Raw genomic sequence first — 16,542 nt, forward strand, 5'->3', positions numbered from 1 at the left:
GTATGAACTTTAAGAAAATGTCAATAATTTAAAGAGGGTAAAATAACCAGCAATTTTAGTTTTTTTTTTAGTTATTTCCATCTACAAACTGTTGTTAAGGGTAATATTGTCTTTACACAGTCAACTAACGGTCAATGTTAAAATTAACTGACGGTAGAAGTTTTTTTACAAATAAACATATTCTCGCCATCTACTTACAACAAGCCCAAATCTCAAGGGAGGTTTTTAAAAATTACTCTATATTTAAGACATTTGGAATGGGATCTCCAATATGTGGACCAAGACCTTTCTTCCAGGACTTTCTTTTACTCCATCAACTTAGTGATATCATCCTTATATTGATGACATCATATATTTTTTATATATGATTTTAGTTCAGGCTAGGAATACTATGAGAGCTTTTTTTTAAGAGTGATTTTGCGGATGATGGGGATTGAGTTACTACGAGACATGTTTTTAGAGATGGATGGAGTTAGGACAGTCCTGAAAACAAAGAAGATAGCCATTAAATGTGACGTTGATAGTGGCTTGCAATGGCACTCTACGATTAAGTCAATGAAAATTGAAAAAGATAATATGTTTTGAAAAGACCTTAAAATAAAAGAGAGATTAAAAGTTGTAAGACTAAGAAAAATCTTTTTTTGCTTATGAAATTGACCTGACTTTATGAAAGGAGTGCCCCTGAGGGCATGTTTGTGTCTTTTTGGGTACGTGGTGAGTTGTCATAAGTTATTCATCTCCTTAAGTAGTAGTTGTGGAGTAATTTGACTATTTAAATTACATCATTTGGGCTCTTTAAGTTGGACACATGTTATCAATGGACCTTTGGTCCAATGGGAGAAGCCTTGCACTTACAATGTTGAGTGCAAGGGTTCGAACCTCCATAAGAGCATTATGGAGGTTAGTTTCAGTTCTTCCTCAATTATCAATTAATTGAGTGGAGACAGTCTCTCCCTTACGAAATGTGAGTGGAGCAGGCACCCCTCGAATATTAGAGAGGGTTTAAAATATCTGGGCATATACTTCAGTGTGTCAATGTATGATGGTGGTCCCAGTTATATAGTATGATTGTAAATATTAATTGTAATGTCTGATGTAATGTCAGTAATATCTGTGTATAACAGACTTCAAAAAAAAAAAAAAAGTTGGACACATGTTAGCTGCAAGATTGTATCCAATGACAGCATGTCTTAACCTCCAATCAATTTATTTCAAACGATTCAATTAAGTTGAGGGAGCTGTTGACTTCACTAATAGTGATTTGAGTTGTAGTTGATATAATTTCTTTTTTTATTCTTAGTGTATGTGACTGTTTGAGAGATATTTTAGAGTAATCTTGAAAAAAATCATACTATGCTAATGTGCGGCAATTTTAGTGGAAGAAGTATCACCGGCAATGATCTTCTAATGACATGTGATAACTTAAGTTATTTTGGGATACATTTTCTACACTTTTTATGCTATTAAGGTGGCTTATATTTTCTTCTAGAAATCTTTTTATTTTATCTTTATTCTTTCAATTTCCTCTTAGGGTATATTAGATATATGACTATTGAGTATGTGTCACATGACCCAAATTTCACCGCCAGCATATTCCTTTTTACTTTTTACTTTTCTTATTAGAACACTAACCAAGCCACGTTGCAATCATTTTGATTAACTCCTAAGACTACAAGTAACCGTAAACTTGAGAACGCAAAGCAATGTCCTGCGAGAGAGCGGAACTACAAAGCCGGCGTTTTAAAACGGGTCTCAATCGTGGCATAAAAGAATGGATAAACTGGTCATTTGACATAACACGCCGCACTAGCGCACTACGGCGCGATTTAAGAGACGCACGACACGACCACGCGACTGGTCTGGCCTCACAGAAGAGATTTACCGATACAGGCACAACTAGTAGCAGTAGTTTCTGGAACCACAGTTAATAAACGACAAAGAGAAGAATATTTTAGTAATTTGACACACAATCAATGTTGACCCACTAACCTTCGACCGTCTGTCTGTCTCTTCCCAAGTCCGCCAACACAGTGGCCCCCACTCTCCATCATCACTTTGTTTGAACTTCGTACCCAGCGACAGAGAACCCCCAAATCTTGAACCGTCCTGTATGCCTCTCTTTGAATGACAAAAAGTTAAAAAAAATTAAAATAAAATAAAAAACCTCGAACTCGAACTAACAACAAATAGAATTTGGAGGTAGTAGCGAAGAAGTGATGGCTTCGACTGCATGTAGAAATGGTATTGTACAGAAGGGAAATTCGAAATCATCCTCTTTCAAATCTAGGCCTCATCCCTCTCCCTCATTGGGATCGGCTATTCGCCGCAGCAGTTCCGCATCTTATGCTGGAAATGACGGAGGTCAGTTTCATTTGTTCTGTTTGATTTTTGTCTCAATAGTTACTTTTAATGTCTCAAGCTGCTGATTTTTTGGCGCTTATAGTGCCTGGAAGAGTTAGGGTGGCAGTGAGATTGCGGCCTCGAAATGCAGAAGAGACCGTAGCAGATGCCGATTTTGCTGATTGTGTCGAGCTGCAGACAGAGGTGGTCTCATTCTCATTTTAATTGCTGAGTTTGTGTGTGATTGTTAAAATTTCTCTTTGATTCTTATATATTGTGTTTTTGAGCTCTGTGCTAGGTCATAGGCTGCCATTAATCATTTTGGGTTTTTGCTCTACCTCAGCTTAAGAGGTTGAAACTTCGAAAGAACAATTGGGACTCAGACACTTATGAATTCGATGAGGTTTTTACTGAATCTGCATCACAGAAGCGTGTTTATGAAGTAGTTGCCAAGCCAGTTGTGGAGGTCTGTTATGGTTGGTATAGTTGTCAATATTTTAACTGCATTTTTCAATCCAGCAATATATGCTTCATTAAGTTTTTTTGTAGACACGGCATTATTTTTTTAGCTTCAAAATCATAGCAATATTCCTTTTAGGATATATTATGCATCGTGTAGCAATCTCTTAATTTTTCCTTTTATTCTTGTAGAGTGTTCTGGATGGTTACAATGGGACTGTTATGGCTTATGGTCAGACGGGGACAGGGAAAACTTTTACACTTGGACGATTGGGAGATGAAGATACCTCCTCTCGTGGAATCATGGTTCGGTCAATGGAGGATATTTTAGCTGATGTTTCTTTGGAGTCAGATTCTGTCTCTGTCTCATATTTGCAGGTTGTTAGGCCCTTATCATGTAACTGTACAATTCTGGTCATTTACCGATTTTTAATCATTTATTACCTTTTTGTTTTCAAGTGCATATCCAATTTGACCTTTCATTTTTTTTGTAATTTGTTTCGATCATTTCATAACTTGATGCTTAGTTTCACCTAGTCTGTATAGATCCGAGTTTATTGAATACTTTTGTCTTCTGCATATATTGTAGCTTTATATGGAGACCATCCAGGATCTTCTTGATCCAGCAAATGATAATATTTCCATTGTGGAGGATCCGAAAACTGGTGATGTTTCACTACCTGGGGCAACTCTTGTTCAGATCAGGGACCAACAAAGTTTCACGGAGTTGCTGAGATGGGGGGAAGCTCATCGAGTTGCAGCAAATACAAAACTGAATACTGAATCTTCTCGCAGTCATGCCATTCTTATGGTGAATAATGATCGTCTTCTATTTCTTTGTTTAATTACCCGTTGATTGGATTAGTTTGTAATCCATATTCTGTTATATGTAAGTACACCTACCTCTGTGCAGATACATGTTAAGAGATCAGTTGTAGGAAGGGAAGAAGATCTTTCAAGTGAAATCAACCATGCTTCTCACTTGATAAAGCCTTCAAAACCGCTTGTGCGGAAAAGCAAGCTGGTTGTAGTAGATCTGGCAGGTTCAGAACGTATTCACAAGTCAGGTGCATATTAAAACTTGTGTGTGAGTGTGTGTGTTTGTTCCCAAGTTATTTTAATATGAATATCTTTCTTTGATTATCTTAAATTTGATCATTGCACTTTGGGAGTCAGAGCTAACTATGTGGTAAAATTTTACTCTCTTCCCATTTTGGCAGGAAGTGAGGGGCATATGTTGGAGGAAGCCAAATCTATTAATCTCTCACTTAGTGCTTTAGGAAAGTGCATAAATGCCCTTGCAGAGAACAGTGCTCATGTGCCACTTCGTGATTCGAAACTGACAAGGTTGCTTAGGGATTCATTTGGAGGTGAGATTCCCTTCAAATTTCACTCAAGTTTCGACATGTTAAGAATAAAAGAGTTCATAAGATGGTCTCTGTGATCCACATGTGCTCTTGTTGAATCCTTAATGTACAAATTTACTGTCTTGGTGTACATTTTGGTTTCCAACCTTTTACCATGGATCCCTGTTTTTGTTTTGACTGCTATGTATGTCCTTCAAGACATTGAAACTATTTTGAAGGTAATCTTGTGGTCTCTTTTTACTGTTTCACTTTACAACTGTTATCATTTTGCAGGGACAGCAAGAACCTCATTAATTGTGACCATTGGACCATCTCCACGTCATCGAGGAGAGACTGCCAGTACCATATTGTTTGGACAGAGGGTGAGTTCAGTTGTATTTACTCTGTATACTGCCTGCCATAGAGCTACTTATTATAGAAGATAGGTCTTGCGACAAATATTTGATGCTGAAGCACTGCTGCTGGCTTGCTTTTTACCTTTTCCTTGATTTGCTTTATTATTATTTTTTTTTGGGTTTCTTCTTTGTATATGTGATGGTATTTGGTTTGTGTGTATGCCTTGACTAAATTAAGTATGTATGCATGACTACTTTTTATACTTTATGTGTTATGAAGACATGCTTTTTATTTATCACAGGCTATGAAGGTGGAGAATATGTTAAAAATAAAGGAAGAGTTTGATTACAAAAGTTTGTCTAGAAGGCTTGAAATACAACTGGACAAGCTCATTGTGGAAAACGAAAGACAACAAAAAGCATTTGATGATGAAGTTGAGAGAATACATTTAGAGGCCCAAAATCGTATTTCTGAGGTTGAAAGAAATTTTGCGGATGCCTTGGAGGTACTCGCTTATTGCTTAAGAAGCCTTTGGAGATTTTTTCCCTTTTTTGCCTGACACTTTCCAAGATTCAATCAGAACTTTGCATTTCATTCATTAAATGTGTGCCTTTTTGTATTGTTCTATGCACAAACTTTTAAGTTTCATATTGTGTCTCATGTAGAAGGAGAAGCTAAAGTGTCAAATGGAGTATATGGAATCAGTTAAGAAGCTGGAGGAAAAGATGTTGTTAAATCAGCAGAAGCAAGAAAGTAATGGCGTCATCCATGATAAATATACTGGAGAGGTATGTTTCATGGAGAACATTTTCTTCTGGTTTCTTGAAGATCTTGTGTCAATATTTTGAAGCCAGGGAATTGACATAGTTAGCACCAATAGGGGCTTGCACATAATTCTTCAACTTTCTATTGCTTTTGATCAGTATCTTAGTTTTGAAATATGGAAGAAATGTGATTCAAAGCTGTAGCCTGTACTTTACTGAGACTATTGTGCAGCATTGTCATAAAAGCAATTTTTCATGAGTGGTAACATGTGCCCTTTGATGTAAATTGATTTGAAAATCTGATTATATCAACTATCTTAATCATCTCTCTTATCATGGGCATACTGCATTGCATAAATGAATGCATGTCTTATTCTACGACACTGGCTTTGTATGATCTGTTGGCTTTATCTATGTTCATTGATGAAGTTGTACTTCCTTTTGACCACTGATTGAATTTTTCAATAATGTTCATTTTTCATTATTTCCCCTTCCTATTTTGCAGGAGCCTGGGGCTTCTGCTGCTGAGGACATTGCTGAAATCAGAAAGTTGCTTCAAAATGAAATTCATATGAGAAAAACAGCTGAAGAGGAGCTCAATAAGTTGAAGAGTCGACTAGGACAATATACTGAATCAGGGGTATGGTTTCCAGTTCTGAACTATTGTTTCGTTCATATATTTAAGACGTCTTTTTTTTTCCTTTTTCTTTTTTTTCTGATTGTAAATTGAAAATGGCGATATAAATGGGATATTTGGCGTTTAGTCTTGCAGAGATGCAGAAATGTCAAAACTTCACAAAACCTTGGAGGATGAGACACTTCAAAAAAGGAAACTTGAAGAAGAAATAGTGATACTACGAAGCCAGCTATTGCAGTTGACTTTTGAAGCTGATCAGGTATTTGACTTGAGATTTTTTTTCTTTTTCTTTTTCTTTTTATTTTATTTATTTATTTTTCGGTAAGCATCCTCTTAATGCTTGAGTCAGCAGCCCTTTATTTTAAGGAATGATGCTACTACAATTGTAATAATTCTTTTAATACTATTTGAGTTTAAATCCCAAGGGAAGGGTTGTATGATCGTTTCTTTCTAACTAAGAGGTCAGAGGGTTAACTCCTCAGGAGTGCCACCTCCATGGGATATTATATCTCGTGGATTTCCTGCTATTGAAGGTTCAGCTGAAACGTTAAAGGTAGTGATTTGCTCCTAAGATTTCCCCGCAGCTAGCTTACTTTTGAGCCACTATCCAAAATGATTTGAAGTTCCCATCCATATGAGATATGTATCACCCAGCAATCAGCATGAGCTAGAGTTGCAGTACACCACTGTGAACTAGTATATCGTAGTCCTTGAAGCACAAGAACATCCATATAAATTTACTTTTTTGCCTTTTTTTTATGATTACAGATGCAAAAATGTCTTGAGAGAGGTGAGTTTGGAAATACTTTTACTGGTCTGGACAAGCATTCTCAATTCAGAGACTCTGGGAATGGACAGAAGGCACCAATTACCAAACTTTTCGAACAAGGTTGTGAATCTTGTAGATCAAGATTATTGTTTAGACCATGTTGGTGCACGCAATTCTTATGATTTTTCTATCAATCAATTTGACAGTTGGATTGCATAAGATCTTGTCGCTGCTCGAATCAGAAGATGCCAATGTTCGAATTCATGCTGTAAAGGTAGTAGCCAACCTTGCAGCTGAAGGTGGGTAATCCTTTATTTTCTCAGAAACGTGCTCGCGGGTATTTACTACTGCTGGTGGAACTATTTGAAAGTGCTTTGGGATATTAAGCCTATTGAACTAGTTGGTTTCAGACAATTCAAGAGTGCTTCTGGCCTATTATTAGTTTCCTGCTAAGTAAAGGACAATGCTCTACTTCTGCAAGCAAAACTTATTTGCCCCTCCCTTTTTTGACCTTTTTAATGTTTTATTCTATTATTTTGTTAAAAGTAAGGGGAGTATGTTGAAGTTCTGTCAAGTGTGTGGTCTGTTTTTATCACATTTGAGGTTTGCGAGTGTTGTATACATGTAGAGGCTTTACATAGAGATAACATCTGCTACCAGTGCCGGTGTTGTTGTTACTGCCAATGCTTCTTATCAACTAATAGAGCTCAAGTGTCTTGGGCAAGCACACTACAAACAAACCACCCCCTCGCCCTCTAAATTTTTTATTCAATCTTGATTATAAGAAAAGACAAAAATTTAGATTATGAGAATATTTTTGCTAAAGAGAGGGAACATGGTTTTTTGAGCAGACATATTATCCGTAACTAGATATGAGTTACTATATAGACCTTAATTTTGTTGCAATTTGTCAAAACGATTTGCGTTCTCTCTGTTCTAAGCAGAAGCGAATCAGGAAAAGATTGTTGAAGCTGGTGGTCTTTCTTCCTTGCTAATGCTCCTTCGAAGCTTTGAGGATGAGACTATTCGCAGGGTAGCAGCAGGTGCGATTGCCAATCTTGCAATGAACGGTAATTACTTATCGAATATTTTTCTCATCTCTGAGTGCTAGGTGTTTCTTCTTTTTCGGAGAACGTCACATGAGGTCATATCTCAATTGCCTTTAAATATATTCTGTTATTGTTCTTTCCTTTGACATAGCAGAAGCCAATCAAGAACTTATAATGGCACAAGGAGGAATCAGTTTGTTATCGACGACAGCAGCTGATGCTGAGGATCCTCAGACTCTACGCATGGTCGCTGGAGCTATTGCTAATTTATGTGGCAATGGTATCCTGTTCTCTCTTCCTTCATCTTTTCTGTCATCTCATCTTATGTTTTTAGTCATTCATGTTATAGAACTTTGTGAGATTGTTGTTGTTTGGTGTCAAATGAATAGAGAAACGTTTGAGAATTTCTGATAATTTGTCAAGGTAGGAATATGTAATAAAACACCTCTTTTATGTTTGGGTAAATTTTGAATTATCCCCCTCGTGAAATGATAATGTTTAGAATAACTTGTAAGCTATTGCAAATTTTAACCTACCCCCGCTTTTGTTCAAAAGATAAGGGAAAAAGGGGAGTGAGTTGATGAAAATTTTTTATCTTCTTCACAAAAGTGGGAGATAAGTTGAGGTCTACAATAATTTGATGGATATTTTAAAGATTGTAGTTTCATGAGCGGGATAAATCTGAATTAATCCTTTTTGTTTAAGATTCTGGAATTGTTGTCATTTACTTATCTGTATATTGTAATCGTAGATAAGCTTCAAATGAAGCTGAGGTCTGAAGGTGGAATCAGGGCCTTGCTTGGGATGGTGAGATGCGGACATCCAGACGTTCTATCCCAAGTTGCACGAGGAATTGCTAACTTTGCAAAATGCGAGTCCCGAGCTGCTACTCAAGGTTAACTTCATATTTTTTCAATAATCCTCGAAAATGATAACTTTGATGTCAAAATATGTTTCTCTTTTCTCGTCATTTTTCTGTAGTAAGATTTATACGCTGCACTGCCACAGGTGTAAAAAGTGGCAGATCTCTTCTCGTAGAAGATGGTGCACTTCCGTGGATTGTACAAAATGCAAACAATGAAGCTGCACCAATCAGGCGTCACATTGAGCTTGCACTCTGCCACCTGGCACAGCATGGTAAGTTGTCACCTCCCTTTTTCTTGTAGAAATTTGCGTTCTTGGAGATTTGTTCCTTGACTAGTTCTTTCATATTTCAGAAGTAAATGCGAGAGAGATGATCAGTGGAGGTGCCCTCTGGGAGCTAGTTCGTATCTCACGGGACTGTTCTCGAGAGGACATAAGGAGTCTAGCCCACCGAACTCTAAGTTCCAGCCTCACATTCAGAGCTGAAATGCGGCGGCTACGGATAGAGTTTTAATCTCCGGACTTGGCTTATTTCAGTTATTCCCTTGGTGCCTCTATTCGGCTGATGGTGGGAAATTTGCTCTGGCCTGCTGCATAGGCTTCAGCCAAGAACCCCATGTCTTTGCACTGGGCGAGCTCACATCCTCACAAATTTTGTTTTCATGGAAAGCGCAGCGTTTGTTGTACGCAATCCATGTTTCATAGCCTTTTCGCAGAGTTAGCAAATCCAGTCTCCATTTGTTTTGTATGCAAAATGTCACATCCATGTTCAACATTTGTATAAAGTTGATTATGTATTAGTAACTAAAATCATCATTCTTTAGTTTTTATTTAAAATTCGAAGTTGAGTTTTTAACTGTCACTACGTAATTCGTGCCGCGTCGTGGGCTTCACTCACCTACACATTTTTGTGAATTATCGTTGGTTGATACTAAGTATGCGTAAAGTTATGGCTTTATCACGAAATCGGAAACCCTCTAAGATCCTTTTGATTAGTCCACGGGAAAGGGCTCAGTATTATCACTTTGCACAAACTAATGTTTCTATATAAACGAAGGAGTGTTAATTGTTAATTCCATACGTTTGATGAAAGGTGATACGTACAGACAGGAAATACAAAACGTGTAATTTTACTTCTATAATACAGAATCTCGGCCTTCTATCAACAAAACACAAGCATTATTAGTTAAGTTGTAATGTGTTCAATTGTCGTACCCCATAAATCATGAATACTTGCACCCGATTGCACTATTATATCTTCGGACTAAAATGTTTGGCTATGCAAAACTTCATCCACTAACACGAAAAAATTTTTCTTTACTCTTAACTTCCACGTATCATATTTACCTTATACTTAACAGATTACGAATGTGTAATACATATGGTTTCTAAAAATTAAATTTAAACACAGAGAAATCATAATGGTTCCTGACCACAGAGAGCTTCAAGTTAAGCATATTAAGCCTCCGTTTGTTTTAGCTAATGCCAAACTGTTTGATACAGACTAAAAATTTCGCAAATTGGCTTTGGCAGCATAATTAATTATTTCTTACAGCTATATATCAAGTATACATCCCTTATACAGCAGTTGTGGCTTAATAGCAACAACACCGTCTATGATACTAAACAAGCCTTCTAAGCTGATTATAGCAATAGGAGGTAAAATACTGTCGGGAAATCAACAATTATTCTGCTTCCACCGATTGCCTTATTGTCAATTTCTTCATCTTCAAGCTAATGTATGTCCTGGAAATAAGTTGTCTTTATTTGTGTAATAATCAATACTAGGGTACATTATGATAGTTCACAAAGCCTACAAGGGTCCACCTTAAAGCATATTAGGCAAAGAGAATAAGTTTGTGGGACATGATTCTACTTAAGCATCAAATGCAATTATGCATCAAAACTGCGGTGGGGGGTTTCAAGCTATAAAGTTGTGTTTTGATGGCTCTTCCACAAGATGACTATCAATAAAGGAAAGCAAAAAGGCATAAATAATAAAAATAGAATCTATCATACTTATATATACGTATTGATGATAATCATTGAAGTGTAGTTCAAAGAACCTTGAGGTCTTAATCATAAAGAACCAGATCATGTTATCTTCTCAAAGGACATCACACATGGTCCACACAATAATAACTACCAAGTTGTAACAAGACCCCAAATAATATAATAAGTAATATATTTTTCATCATATTAAAAACCTTGTACACTCGAAGGAGTGGGAGCAGATGAAGATCAATAAATGCCAAGTATGTGACAAGAATAGCGGCATGATGGGGGGGAGGGGGGGGGGGGGGAAGAAAAAAAAATACTTCCACTTAATTTTTATATAACATTTACTTTATATTTGGATATTTGAGAAAACGGAAACAAATGTATATAATTGATAGGAAAGAACTTTGTTTTGATAGGGAACTGCATGATTTCGAGGGATTTAACGACCATTAACGACTTGTATTTTCAGTTTTTCACCATGGAGAATTAAAGCTCCAATCATGAAGGAATCATATAATGTCAAAAATTAAATTGGTATAGAAAATAAAATATTAACCTTCCTTCAGAGCTACAATATATATGGAGACAAAGATGCAAATTTTTCTTCTACATACTTGATAAGATATTGGTTACAATTGAAAAAGAAAATGAGCAGCAAAAATTAATTAGGTGGAAGAAGTAGCAACTAGGGATGGCAACTGGATCCATTCATTATGGATATCCATAATATCCATCCAATTGAATTAGTTAATACGCATCCAAAACTCGTTAGATTTGAAGTGGATAGTTTTTTACCCAACGGATATCCATTTAACTAAGATTTAAGTTTAGAAAGATTTGATTTTTTAAATTAAAAAAGAAAAACGTAATAAACAAACAATTGTAAAAAGTATCAAAATTGAATAAACATAAAATGTCCTCAACTAAAATATTTTTTGTCAAATATACCCCCACAACAAAATTATAAAAAAATATTTTGATTTTAGGAAATTAGGGAAACATTCACTGGTGAGATTGTCCCGTCATTGAAACATCTGCCTTACCCGCCCACAATGACAAAAAAAAACTTCATGCAATGTTGACACCACAGACAACTGGATCGAAAATTTCATGATCTATGCAACTATATATAGTCGCAATCGACGACGATCATAAACAACATGTTCACCTCCATCATTTGCTATTTTTCATATCCGACACCACCTTTACATGGATCATGGAATTTCCGATGTGTTGGTATCGACTGTGTGATTTTATTGCTATTGCGTAGATCATGAAATTTTGAGTCCGATTACATTTTTCGTGGCCAACGACAGTGCCCCTCCCAGCGGGGCGATATTTATTTTATTATTTTATTTTTATACGAAATAATCTTAATTAGCTTTTAAAATTAATGATTTTAGGGAATATAAATATAAAAGAATAAAAATTTCTTAATGTAATGCATCATTGATTAGTTTTTAATTACTCTATTAATATGTTATATTATTTTTTAATTTAAAAATATCAATTTAATGTCCATGCACATCCACTAATATCTATATCCATGTGAATAACATCAATATCCATATCTAGCGTCTGTAACTAGATATGAATATGAATATATTCATCACTGGTAATTATGAATTTACTTATGAATGGATAATATATAGATGTTCCAACTGATATTTGTCATATCTAGCAGCAAATGTAATATAAATTAAACTAAAGATATGTAACATATGAAACCTAGCAAATAGTAACTACTTATGTAACAACAGAGATGCACGATTCGAAACAAAGAAATATAACTATTCCCAACGAGCAAGAAGGAAATGTCGCGAAAGTGGTGGGGAAAAAAATAAATTAAAAAAAAAAAGAATAAAGAGACAAAAAAACTAGGGTTTGGAAGAGAATCCAAGTTTGAGAAACAAGACAAAGTCTTTAATTAATTTATTACTTACCTCACAGCCAGATTGATTCACTCTTGACGTAGGCTTTATCTGTATATGTATATCACTGGCAGTGGGGGCAGTGACAGTTGTACAGAGAGAAACATTAACGCTTCATGAGGTCTGTTTGTCCTGGTTGTACGTTGGATTGCCTTTATATGGAAATGGAAATGGAAAGGGAAATGTAGCAGCTGCTGCCTCGGAAATGAGCTTTTCGCAGAGCACCGCACGTGTAACCCAGTATTCAATGACGACCCATTTGATCTGCATCTGCTTCTGTAACAATTAAACCCTAAAACCAGCCACAAATCAAACAAACAGACAACGAAAACCCTAAGCCGGCCCATACCTTTCGCCTTTTCTTTCTTCATGAACTGATGATTTTCCATCCATAATCCAACCCACCAACCTTACACATACTCACCAATATAGCTTAATTAACTCACTGATCATCTTTGAGGAATTACTTTTGCCCAGGCTAGCTAGAAGTGAGAATGGAAAACTGCAATATAATCCTAATCATGATGGGTATTGATGTAGCTACACGTCAACATGCTTAATTAATATTATAGGAAGCTTCAAAATTTTATATATTTCTCTTTAGAAAGGAAAACAAATTGTTAATATAATCTTGGGTTAGGATCATGCAACAATCTGAAAGCTAGCTAGTTTCAGCAAAGAGTAATGGATGAACAATTATAAGGCAAGTTACCAGAAATACAAGAAATCAATTGAAAAAAATAAAAATAAAAAGAAACTGAAAATGGAGATGAATTACTATCTTTGCAGCTGCATCCTAAAAAAATAGCTATATTCTGATACTGATATGATGAAAGCCAAAAGATAAATTCATTAATTTGTACATCCTTCTTCAATCAAAGGTAGATGAATTCCAACACAAACATCTGAAACATAAGCTAACTTATAGAAGAAGAAGAATGATAAGTGATCATTGAAAAAGGTCAAACAAAGAGAGGATAGAAAAAAAGGGGAAAAGAGAAGCAGCAAAGTTTCTTAGAATTTTTCTGTTAAAAAGGAGCTGGGCGACCTGTGGCCCAATAGGGCTCAGCTGGTAATTGCACTGAACTTAGAAGATTTGGCGGTAACCCATGAATAAAAGAGGCATTAGGATCTTGCAGTAGTTGCTGCTGATGCGACTGCGACTGTTGCTGTTGTTGTTGCGGCTGTCCAACGTTCACTTCTGGAGACCCAAGTGGCCTACTTCCTGGAATCGATGCCACCGGTGTCTCTTCCTCTTCCAACGGAAGTCTCTCATATGCCGCATTACCAAAAGAAGCTGCCATAATCACTACCGGTCCCGATGCAACAAGCGGTCCCACTACGCTTCCTCCCACAACCTGACCTTGACCACCGGCTAAATAAATAGTCAATCCTGACGCAGCCGGTGGCGCAGGTGGCGGCAAGAAGGAGCCAGCGAGTGATAAAATCTCAAATCTGCCATGTAAAGTTACCACAGCACCCGGTGAAGCCGGTTGCCTTAGAGTTACATTAGTCACAGTGCCGGTACCACTCAAAATGCAAATCCCTCTTTGCCTTCGCCTTGCAAAGTTCGATACGCTGTCCATTATATCACAGCCGTTGGCGATTTCCATGACATGAGAACGGAGGGCATTGGCGCTGTCACGGGTAATGATGATGGGTGGCTTTGGCTTGTTTTTGGACCCGGCCGGTCTGCCTCTTGGTCTTCTTGTGATTTCTCCTCCCTCTCCGGTCGCCACCGCTAGTTCTTCGCCTTCTTCCATTGCGTTGGCGATGTTGTTTTCATTGCGATCTCGTTTTTGACCGCGGTTTAAGCTGCTGTTATCTTCTTCAGAATTTTGTTGTTGTTGTTGGTGGTGGTGGTGGTGCTGTTGCTGTTGCTGAAACTGATGATGATGTGGTTGTAGATGAATATCTCTCGTGTGAAAAGGAGGAGGAAGAGGGCGGCCGTGAGCTGTAAGTGGATTCATGTCGAAACCCTAATTAGAATAGCTTAGCTAGTTCATACACACAACAAGTCACTGGTGGCTGTTTGAAAGAGTCGACGAGATCAGATCAGATCTGATCAGGAAAGGAAGACTACAGGTATGATTTGAGTTGAGTTATTTGGTGTGAGTCTTTGCTTCCTTTATTTTGTGGGTTCTGTGACTCACTCTTTCTTTTTTGCGGAAAACTTAGATTGATGAACTGCTATAGCCTTCCTAGAAAAAGATTAAAAAAAAAGGGGGGGGGGGGGGGGGGGCTTTAAGCATCAGCCACCAAATTATCAGCTTCCATCTAATCTCTCAAGTCATCGTCGTTTGCTTGTTTTGCTTGATTAGCCTGTTTCTGCTGCTCTATGAACTATGATGATCTCCTACTCCTATTAACTAAAGACAATTAAATTGGTTGGGTAAAGGTTTGGATGAAAATGAAGAACCACAGAAGAATAAGAGTAAGAGAGAGGTGGTGAGTAGTAACTGTTTGGGTGGTCTTTTTTAATTTAGAAAAAAATAATAATAATAACTTTTTTTTGGGTATGGTGTAGTGTAGTGTAATGTAGCATTAGTGATGTTGGGTTAGGGTTAGGTCAAGGTATTGGATCGATGATGGATGGTTTAGAGTTTAGACTTGGTTTTGGTAAGAGAGAGAGACCGTGCGCATGGGCGGTTCTGTGGGCCTGACTTTCTCCCTCTTTTGTCTCGTACACCGTCACCCCCACGTTCTCTCTCTCTCTCTCTCTCTCTAAACTAATGCCTGTATTTCTCTACTGCAGCCATAAAATAATAAAAAATGACACTAGTAATAACTATGTGTGTGTGTGTGTGTACCTATCTATATATCCATCTCTTTTCATTAGCTCTCACTCAAATGACAAATCAAAACCTCCGTTTCTTTAGGAAGCTTATGCTTCATCCTTTCGCTCTAATTAGCATAGCTAGAAAGCAGCAATAATGATCCTTCGAAGCCTTCTCCTTCATCCGTCCTTGTTTTCAAAACTTCTGCTAAAGCTGATGAGCTTTGCATGTTTTAACATAACAATTACTGATAGATATGAACCAGCTCAGCTATCGGCCGGGGCCTGGAAGATGCTTCATAATCATAGGATTCTCTTAACTCCAGGTTTTACGCAACAAACACTATGAAATGCCAAAGCGAATCAGTGAAAAGGACGTTATTTCTCAGATAAAGACAAAAGATAGAATTAAAAACTCAACAGAAATAGAGAGCTAGCGTTACAGTTAAACGACGAATGATGGTATTGGTCATTGCATTAGTGGGATTAATACTGTACATATACGTATATTTAATTTGTTTTAGAATTTACAAGTCTTGAGTTACTGTTGCATTAATTCACAAAACAAAAGTATTTACTGAAAACATAACTACAATTTGTACAGTCAATAGTCAGTATCACTAGTATGGGCTGAGCTGAGCTGACAATAGAATGAGTGGCACATGATGATGATAATTAGAGGGAGGAGGCATTTATATAATGAAGGGAAACGAGGTGAAGGGGGGCAAGCATGCATGTCACTGTCATGGGAAATTGGAGTGGACCCACCAAAACAAATTGGGTCAGGAGAGTCAGGGCGTGTCTTAAGGGCGACTCTCCATTCTAGGAAGACGGAATTATACCACAAAGCCAAACAACGATCCGTCCCTCTCTGCTTAAGTCTCTTAATGCTAGCCTGCTCTTAATATTACCATATTACAACTGCATTGATGTTGATGTTGATGTTTTTGTTGGGGGGCTCCATCTTTTGACACTTGTCTCTCCCCCAGTTTCCCACAAAAAAATTATTGAATTAATAGAAAATAATTATTGAATTAAATATTTTTAAAAATGACTATTATTATTATTATCAACTGTCTGCCAAAAGATGCAAGATAATGATTTATTTTATCGTTTTAATGATAAGAAATTGGCATATTACCTTTTATTTATACACGAGTGTCAAAACCTGTAATTAGTTTTATGAGGTAATCGTGGTATCTTGTGGACTTCAATTCTTTAAAATAGCGTAATAACCGTTGTCCAAATA

The 16,542-nt window shown here is 36.9% G+C and overlaps 2 protein-coding genes across 5 annotated transcripts; one reads left to right on the plus strand and one right to left on the minus strand.

Moving 5' to 3' along the window:
- Positions 1 to 1,864: 1,864 nt before the first annotated feature.
- Positions 1,865 to 9,473, plus strand: LOC18049057 (kinesin-like protein KIN-UB). 4 transcript variants are annotated; one of them, XM_024188314.1, is made up of 19 exons: positions 1,865 to 2,361; positions 2,444 to 2,544; positions 2,639 to 2,816; positions 2,992 to 3,177; positions 3,389 to 3,610; positions 3,713 to 3,866; positions 4,020 to 4,169; positions 4,440 to 4,528; positions 4,804 to 5,007; positions 5,168 to 5,290; positions 5,772 to 5,906; positions 6,031 to 6,162; positions 6,672 to 6,792; positions 6,879 to 6,971; positions 7,617 to 7,742; positions 7,873 to 8,001; positions 8,473 to 8,616; positions 8,730 to 8,858; positions 8,939 to 9,473. In XM_024188314.1, the coding sequence occupies exons 3-19, from the start codon at positions 2,814 to 2,816 to the stop codon at positions 9,097 to 9,099; spliced, it is 2,301 nt and encodes a 766-aa protein (XP_024044082.1). In that variant the 5' UTR covers positions 1,865 to 2,361; positions 2,444 to 2,544; positions 2,639 to 2,813; the 3' UTR covers positions 9,100 to 9,473. The 4 variants fall into 4 exon arrangements, with proteins under 4 accessions (XP_024044082.1, XP_024044080.1, XP_024044081.1 ...); XM_024188312.1 differs by having other exon boundaries at positions 2,684 to 2,806; XM_024188313.1 differs by having other exon boundaries at positions 1,865 to 2,241; positions 2,684 to 2,806.
- A 4,023-nt stretch (positions 9,474 to 13,496) lies between these two features.
- LOC18049058 (AT-hook motif nuclear-localized protein 22) lies at positions 13,497 to 14,722 on the minus strand. The gene has a single exon (XM_006445170.2). It carries the CDS (start codon positions 14,485 to 14,487, stop codon positions 13,546 to 13,548), a length of 942 nt encoding a protein of 313 aa, XP_006445233.1. The 5' UTR covers positions 14,488 to 14,722; the 3' UTR covers positions 13,497 to 13,545.
- Positions 14,723 to 16,542: the final 1,820 nt, after the last annotated feature.

This window comes from Citrus clementina, unplaced genomic scaffold, assembly GCF_000493195.1.
Source record: "Citrus clementina cultivar Clemenules unplaced genomic scaffold, Citrus_clementina_v1.0 scaffold_3, whole genome shotgun sequence".
Classification (NCBI taxonomy): Eukaryota; Viridiplantae; Streptophyta; class Magnoliopsida; order Sapindales; family Rutaceae; genus Citrus; species Citrus x clementina.

Bases quoted from the DNA above. Each gene is read 5' to 3' on its own strand.
- LOC18049057 (XM_024188312.1), top strand. From the start codon at position 2,217: ATGGCTTCGACTGCATGTAGAAATGGTATTGTACAGAAGGGAAATTCG. The intron at 3,178-3,388 runs GTTGTTAGGCCC...CATATATTGTAG, and splicing joins TCTCTGTCTCATATTTGCAG to CTTTATATGGAGACCATCCA. The intron at 8,617-8,729 runs GTTAACTTCATA...GCACTGCCACAG, and splicing joins GTCCCGAGCTGCTACTCAAG to GTGTAAAAAGTGGCAGATCT.
- LOC18049058 (XM_006445170.2), bottom strand. From the start codon at position 14,487: ATGAATCCACTTACAGCTCACGGCCGCCCTCTTCCTCCTCCTTTTCAC.